An 8,538-nucleotide genomic window follows, 5' to 3' on the forward strand; every position below is an offset into this window, starting at 1 on the left:
GATAAGGCACTGAAATCTCCAATTGTAATTAAAGTATATAAATCTCCAACTAAAACACAATGCTTTTCATTCATGTATTTTGAAGCTCTGTTTTCAGTACATAACTGTTTACAACTGCTATTTCCTTCAGATGAATTGATCCAATTATCAAAATGACCTTCCTACAACTAGTGACTGTCTTTGCTCTAAAATCCAGCTTTATTTTGGTCAGCTTCTACATACTTTTTCCATTTACTTTACTCTGTGTATGTATGTAGCTCAGGCTGGCCTTAGTCCCCAAGATCTTCCTGCCTCAGCCTCCTGGATGCTAAAATTATAGGTGTAAGCCACCATGCTCATCATTTTACTTTTAACTTACAAATGCAAATCTGAAATACAATTCCTTGAGCAACAAGCAGTTGAATCTTGCTTTCCTATGTAATCTGATAGTCTGTCTCTACCTTTAAATAGAGAAATTTAGCTATTTATATTTAAATGACTATTAACATCATTAAGCTTAAATCCATCACCTTGTCATTCATTCTTCATTAGAAACACCTGTTCCTTGTTCCCTTTACCAACTTTTTCTGCCTTCTATGGATTAACTGATCTTTTAAAAATAATTTCATTTTACTGACAAATGAACAATTCTTGGTTATTTTTGTGACAACTTTAGGGTTCTTATCATTTCTCAGGCTAGCTGGGGCTACAGGGAGACCCTATCTCAATAAGACCAAAAAAACAAAACAAAAAACAAAAAACAAAACCCACAAACCAACCAACCTTGTGTATTTTACTCATTTTGTTACCATTTTAAGCTGTGTCCTTCCCTGGGTGCTGATCTAGATTTCACCTGGTATTATTTTCCTTCTGCCTGAAGGAGCTGCTTTAATATTTCCTGCAGTGAAGGTGTGATATTCTTTCAGCTTTGTCTGAAAAAGTCTTCATTTCCTCTTAACTTTGAAAGATATTTTTAGTGAACATAATTCTGTTATTTTGGAATTCAAAATTTAGAGGTTTTCTCTCAGCATTTCAAAGATGATTCTGTACTGTCTTATTTGCATTACTCCTACATATTTTTCTCTATAATAATCTTTTCCTCTTGCTCCTTTTAAGATCTTCTTGCTGGTATAAAATTAGCTGCTGTGCTGGATAGCTTTAGTGTTAACTTGACACACCTGGGTTGAGGAAGCCTCAGTTGGGGAATTGCCTCTATTGGACTGGCCTGTGGCCATGTCTGAGGGTCATCTTCTTGATGAGTGATGTGGGAGGGCCCAGCCCATGGTGGGTAGTCCCACCCCTGGGTAGGTGATCCTATGTTGCATAAGAAAGCAGGCTGAGCAGGGGCCAGGGGAGCAAGCCAATAAGCAACATTGCTCCATGGCCTGTGCTCCGGCTCCTGCCTCCAGGTTCCTGCCTGGAGTTCAGTTCCTACCTTGGGCTCCTGGATGAACTGTGACCCAGGATATGTAGGCTAAATAAACCCTTTCCATAAACCCTTTAGTCCCCAAGTTGGTATTGGTCAGAGTATTTTGTCACAGCAATGAAGAAACAAAGTAGGACATCGTCCATGTGCCTTACTGTAATTTTCTTCATATTTCTTCTATTTGAGAATCTTTTTATTTTTGGTTTATTTTTTATTTTATGTGTTTTGCCTGCATGTGTGTAAGTGTGCCATGTATATGAATGCCTATGGAGGCTACAGGACAGTGTCAAATTCAATGGAACTGGAGTTACAGTTGTTAGCTGCCTTGAGGGTGCTGGGAATCAAACCCAGGTCCTCTGTAAGAGCAGCCACTGCTCTTTATCACTGAGCCATCTCTCCAGCTCCCTACTTAAGAATCTTATACATACAGGTTAGGTTGATAGCTATCATAAATTCAAGTATTTTTTTTCAGTCATTCTTTTTTTTAAACATGTATGTGTGATGAGTGGAGGTGTGCATGTTCACATTGAGGGGGTGCATATACATGTGAAGGTCAGAGGTTGATGTCAGATGTCTTTCTCAATCACTCTCCACCTTATATATTGAAGCAGAATCTCTAATGTGAACCCAGAGCTTGACAATTTGGCTAGTATGGTCTTAAGTCCTCAAACATGCTTGGTAAGCATTTTGCCCACAGACCCATCTCCCCAACTCTTTCTCTCTCCAGCTGTTACTGTTGTTGAGACAGGGTCTCATGTAGCCCAGGCTGGCCTCAAACTCATTATGTAACTGAGAATGACCTTTACTTTCTGACTTTCTTGCCTCTGTCTCCCAAGTACTGGGATTATAGGTATGCCTGCTTTATACAGTGTGAGGGATGAAACTCAGGGCGTCATGTGTGCTAAGTAGGGATTACCAACTGAGCTGTATCTCCAAACTCTTCCACCATTATGTCTTCAAGTATTTGTTCCTTCTTTTTATTTTTTATTTATTTTTTTGGTCTTTTTGAGACAGGGTCTCCCTGTAGCCCCAGCTGTCCTAGAACTCACTATGTAAAGCAGGCTGGCCTTGAACTCACAGAGATCCGCCTGCCTCTGCCTCCCGAGTGCTGGGACTAAAGGTGTGTGCCACCACGCCCGGCTCTATATTTTTTTTAACTGCTTGGATATGCCAATTGCGTATATGATAGACCACCTGACGTTGTTATATAATTTACTAATACTCCATTTACCTTTTAAAGTTTTTATCTGTTTTACATTTTTAGTAGTTTCTATTGTTATCTTCATTAATCTTTTCTTTTATAATTTGTGATCTGTCACTAATTCATCCAGAGTATTGGTCATCTCACGTACTAAGAGCTCATCTTTAGAGGTTCAGTGTTGTCTTTCAAAAAAATATCTTCCATGTCTCTTACTTGAACATATTGAATATAGTTATAACCACTGTTTCATTGGAAAGCCTTATTAATTTTAACAAGTGGGTCAGTTTGGTGTGGGTTTTAATTAGCACCTTATTGCCTCAATATAGGTCATAATTTCCATCGTGCTTACATAATTCCTCCTTTTGTTGGAGACAGATTCTTGTTATGTAGCCCAGGCAGGCTTTAAATTCATGCCGGATACTGTAATCCCAAAAATTCCATTTTCTTAGAATACAATAAGTGATTTTACTTAAATAGCTTTAAACAAGATTCTAATCCTCAGTTTGAAAAACTGTGTCTAAATCTGAAACCTATTATTTTAAATTGTAAAAGTTCAATTGGAATTTAAAATTCAGTTAAAATAAGAACCAAATTAAGTTGTTCCAAATGTGTATTTATATAAAAGCTGCCACAATGCACAAAAAAGAATTTGGAAACTAGAGGTGTGGGCTTTATCACTGTATACCTTCTTTTATCTCCTGAATATTCAGTCATGAAAATCCAATTGTTCTAGGCCCCAAAGCCTGACAACCTGAATTCCATTCCTGGGACCTACATGGTAGAACTTGTCCTCTGACCTCCATACCCACGCTGTGGCCCAGAGCATACATAGGCACACTCACACAAAATATTTTCTACAATTTTATAAAAATAATAGAAACTGCTGATAGATTAGTACAACCCTCAATTCTCACCCGCTAAGTGTCTTTTTACAGCAGATGGGAGATTAACAGAGGCCCACACTGGTCAATGTGCAGAGAATAAGAGGCTACAAAGTGCTCAGCCCTAAATGGGAACCCATATTACACCCTCTCCTCCCAAGGCTCAGGAATCACTGCAGAAGAGGGAGTGCAAAGACTGTAAGAGTCAGAGGTAGTAGATGACTACAAGGAAACACTGTTTTCCAGTCAGCAGGGCAGTTATTCATTTGAATTCACAGCAACTGTGAAAACATACACAAGACCTGTGCAAGCCCAAGCCAGACAAAACCTAGCATGGATGGGGGAGGCAGGCAAGAAATCCCCAGTCCTAGGTGAGGAACCAATGGCAACTGATAGCCACAGGAAGAGTGAGTTTTCATTACTTGTGTGACACCTGGTAGGCTGACCAAACTCCAAGGGTCAGACCCACAACCAGCAGCATTTGGAGAACACAGACTAGACTCAATAGGCCTTCAAAAATAAAGACAAGTAATAAAAGGAAATGAAGTGGGGAAGTGGGGTAGTAAGATGGGGGTGGAGAGGAGGAAGGGGACCTGAATGTGATCCAAATACATTGTATGAAATTCTCGAAGAATAAAAATATTTAAAAAAATAATAATAGTAAGGGCTAGAGAGATGGCTCAGCAGTTAAGAACATTGGTTGTTCTTGCAGAAGACCTGGGTTCAAATCCCAGCACCTACATGGCAGCTAACAACTGTCTTTTAACTCCAGTTCCAGGGGAACTGACAGCCTCTTCTGCCCTCTGCGGGCATTGCATGACATGGGCGCACTTATCTACACGCAGGCAATACACTTCTACACATAAAATAAAAATAATAAATAAAATATTTAAAAAAATAATAATTGTTTAAAACCTTTTTTTTGGTGGTTGTCAACTGGTTTTTTGTTGTTGTTCTGTTTTGTTTTAAGACAAGGTGTCTCACTCTGAAGCCTTGGTAGGTCTGGGAATTCACCATGTAGATCAGGCTAGCCTGGGACTCACAGAGATTCACCTGTCTCTGACTTATAAGTGCTGGAATTAAAGGCATTCATCACCATGCCCAGTGTTTTATCTACCATTTTACCTTACTTCACCTTACTTCAAAATCATGGTATTCCTAAATTAATTTCTCAAAACAAAACCAATAGCTGTACCTCTGTTATGTTTTTCTCTCGTAATGAAGCCAATTCATATGGATCCACATAAAGTCCTGTTGGGATGTAATGTTTAATTAAGAGTCGACAGGTTTGTAAGCCCTCAATGCTTTCTCCAAATTTCACTTTTATTAAAAGGTCTCTGTAAAACAAGTATATTTAAAGTAAATTTCTTCAGTTATTAAATAAGACAGCTTTCTATCCAAATAGCATAGGCACTGCTATTTCAAATTCATTTTCCAAACACAGATTATCATGTTAAATGAAATGCCATGACAGATCATCCATTAGATGTTTCATAATTCATATCATAAACCACAGTACAGCATGAGTAGATGAAGATAAGCCCGATGTGGTGGTGCACGCCTTTAATCCCAACACTTGGGAGTCAGAGGCAGGTGGATCTCTGAGTTTGAGGCCAGCCTGGCCTACATAGCGAGTTTCAGGCCAGCTGGAGCTACAGAGACCCCGTCCCAAAAAGAAAAAAAAATAGCCAGGCTGGACAGATGGGTCAGCAGTTATGCTCTTTCAGAGGACCCAAGTTCAATTCCCAGCAACCACATCAGGGCCACCCACAACCACCTACAGTTCCTGAGGGATTTGATGCCTCTGGCTTCCGTGAGTATCAGCACTCACACATAATGCACATAATTAAAAATTTAAAATATTTTTGAAAATAGATGAAGACAGGGCTGGAGAGATGGCTCAGTGGTTAAGAACACTGGTTGTTCTTGCAGAAGACCCAGGTTAGGATCCCAGGACCCACATGGCAGCTAACAACTGTCCAAAACACCAGTCCTAGGGGATCCGACAGCCTCTTCTGACCTCTGCAGGCATTGCACAATATAGGTGCACTTACCTACATGCAGACAACACACGCATACACATAAAATAAAAATAATAAAATTTTAAAAAATAGATGAAGACGAATAGAAACAAATCTAAAATAGTCACATATATACTAATATTTTCAATAAAAGAACCAACATTATTTGATGGGGGAAGGGAGCACCTTCTAACAGCGGTACTAAATTTGGATTACTTCATAAATATATATAAGGTGTGGGGAGGGTGCACTCCTATTATCTCAGCAATCAGAAGGCCAAGGCAGGAGCATCTTTGCAAGTTCAAAGTCAACTTAAGCTATATAGTGAGACCTTGTCTCAAAACGAATGAAACAAAAAATAAAATAAAGTAGATTCGAAGTCTAAATGTGTACAGTCCCAGCTTTTTGCCCAGAAGCAGAATCTGGGCTACAGTGGGAGATCCAGAGCAAAGCACGGTGGTCTGCCTTCAGGAAGCAGAAGCTGCCAAAGACCAAAGTGGCTGGAAGTGAGAACCAGATTCCAAAGAGCTTATATATAAAGAAACAGAGTTCCAGAAATCCTAGCAGAAACCCCTTGAATTACTTACTTACTAAGCGTAAGTAAGATCTAAGCCCGTAAGACGAACATTATAGGCAAAAAAATGACTAAGGAGGTGAAAAGTTAAACATTTCAAAACTTCACACATAATTAGAAGGCATTCAAGTTCCAACCAATCAAAACATAAGACAGCACACATTTTTAATTCCAGAGAGCAGGAGGCAGAGGCAGGGAGATGTCTGTAAGATCAGAGCTAGCCTGGTCTATATAGTGAGTTCCAGGCCAGCTGGGGCTACAGGGAGACCCTGTCTATAACAAAATAAAAAACCAACCAAACAAACAAACAAAAAAAAACGTACAACAGAAATGTCCAGACCCTAGGAAACAAAGTCTTAGATAAGTAAGCCTCAAGGTAAAGGCCTCTTTATAAGAAAACAACACAAAATATTTCATAGGCTCAAGCTGATAAATAAGAAACTTAACTGTCATTGGAAAAAAAGCCCAATAGTCTTTAAATGAAGATAACAAAATCTACCAGCAACAATATTGATATCAAAAGCTTTGATAGTGTTCAGCATCCTACCACATGTTACTAAACATACAGTCAGGGAAATATGAGCAACAATCAGAAAAATGTCAGTCAACAGAAAAAGACCACAATCCTGGCTGTTTCCTGTCTTGTCACCAAGGCCTGTTACAGCAGTCAATAAAAACAAATCAAATGCTAACTAAGGAAAAGAGCAATGTAGAGAACAGCAGAGAATGAGCCAGAAGACAAAGCAGCTCTCAGTCTAGAATCATCTGGTCAAGAGAAAAATTTTACCACAAAAAAGGGCAAAATGCACTTGATCTTAAAGGCTAAAAAATAAAAAAAAAATTTGACAGGATCCTTGCAGTGCCAGCCCACCTGGAAGTCACTATGTGGACCAGGCTGGCCTTGATCTCACAGAGATCCATCTACCTCTGCCTCCCGAGGGCTGGGGTTAAAGGCACAATTTTTTAAAAAGGCAAAATAAGCCAGGAATCACAGAACATACAAGTAATTGCAATGCCGCAAGTTCCAAGCCAACTTGAACAACACAGCAAAACTTTGTCTCAAAAATAAATAAAATTAGAGACATAAAACTATGCAGACATGTACATGGCAATTTTTTCTCCACTGTTATTTCAATCATTTCAAGGGTGTGAACCACATATGATAAATCTATTAGTGACATCAGGCATAGACGCTCATGCCTGTAATCCCAGCACTCAGGAGGCTGAGATAGGAGGATGTAGAGTTCAAGGTTATCCTAGCTACCATACTGAGTTTGAGGACAGCCTGGGCTATATGAGACCTTGGTTTTTGTTTGTTTGTTTGTTTGTTTTTTGGCTCTGTGAGACAGGGTCTCCCTGAAGCCCCACCTGTCCTGGAACTCACTATGTAGACCTGGCCGGCCTTGAACTCACAAGATCTATCTGCCTGTCTCTGCCTGTTGAGTGCTGGGGCTAAAAGCATGCACCACCATGCCAGGCTGAGCCTTTTTTTTTAAAGATTTTTCATCCATCCATATTTCAACTATCAATTTTTTGCTATAAATTATGAGACAGTATTTTAATATATGTAGAAATTAGTAGGCACCTTACCTGTGGAAACCATCTTTCAAAAATTCTTGCCTCAAAATAATGTCAGAACAAGTAGCCCTTATGCCTGTAAGAATTAAAGACCTTATTTAAAACAAGAATTTTATAAAAGAAATATTGTTTGAAAATAACTACCTCAATAGACTTTACTTGTCAGAAAAAGCTAACCTTACCTAAAAGCAACAGAAACACTTAAAATTTAAGCAGTTTGAGTTACATATAGATCTATTTCCAGTACAGCATCAAGTGGAGAATACTGACTGGCATTGACTTGTTTGATGCCAAAACCTAGTCCATCATTTAACAGCTGTTGTCTTCAAGCAATATAGTTTTTCTCTGAGGTTGTCCTATGAATTTAATATAGACAGAAGTAGTCAGAACAGAGCTATCATATACTAAGTACTCTATAAAAGATATTAACAGTACTTTATTCAAGTGATCTTAAGACACCAAAAAAAGGGGGGCAGGATAGCTAGACAGCCAGAAAACCTGTTTTAATCCTAGCTCACTGAAACTGTGCTCTTATTATTAGATACATAACGGCAACTTCTGTGTTCTAATATCCATGCCTACAAAACTTGTAAGATTGTATATTTATGCCTTGTGAAGATGTTGGGAGGGTTTTAAAAAAGAAGGCAAGAAAACAAGAGGCATTTAAAGATTTACAAACAGAATAAACAAAAGTTCTCAATAAGCTGATTCCATACATAATTTGGACACAAACTGTTATGCAATGTCAGGATCATAAACTAAAAATCCAGTTGCCAGGTACCGTGCTATAAAATTTTGGCCAATTTCAAAAGCTAGAAGTGTGGAGGAGGAATATTAAAACACACACACACACACACACACACACACACACACACACA

General features: G+C 38.8%; 1 protein-coding gene across 1 annotated transcript in view; it reads right to left on the bottom strand.

The window, feature by feature from the left end:
* The window catches only part of Pigx (phosphatidylinositol glycan anchor biosynthesis class X), a 32,190-nt gene that overhangs the window by 20,390 nt on the left and 3,262 nt on the right, over nucleotides 1–8,538 (bottom strand). Inside the window, exons 3-4 of the mRNA XM_029566172.1 lie at nucleotides 7,673–7,736; nucleotides 4,683–4,824 (exon numbers count right to left, since the gene is read on the bottom strand). Of these exons, the coding sequence (XP_029422032.1) occupies nucleotides 4,683–4,824; nucleotides 7,673–7,736 (206 nt within the window). The remainder of the gene's footprint in view (nucleotides 1–4,682; nucleotides 4,825–7,672; nucleotides 7,737–8,538) is intronic.

This window comes from Nannospalax galili, unplaced genomic scaffold (assembly GCF_000622305.1).
Source record: "Nannospalax galili isolate Female #2095 unplaced genomic scaffold, S.galili_v1.0 scaffold598, whole genome shotgun sequence".
NCBI classification, from domain to species: domain Eukaryota; kingdom Metazoa; phylum Chordata; class Mammalia; order Rodentia; family Spalacidae; genus Nannospalax; species Nannospalax galili.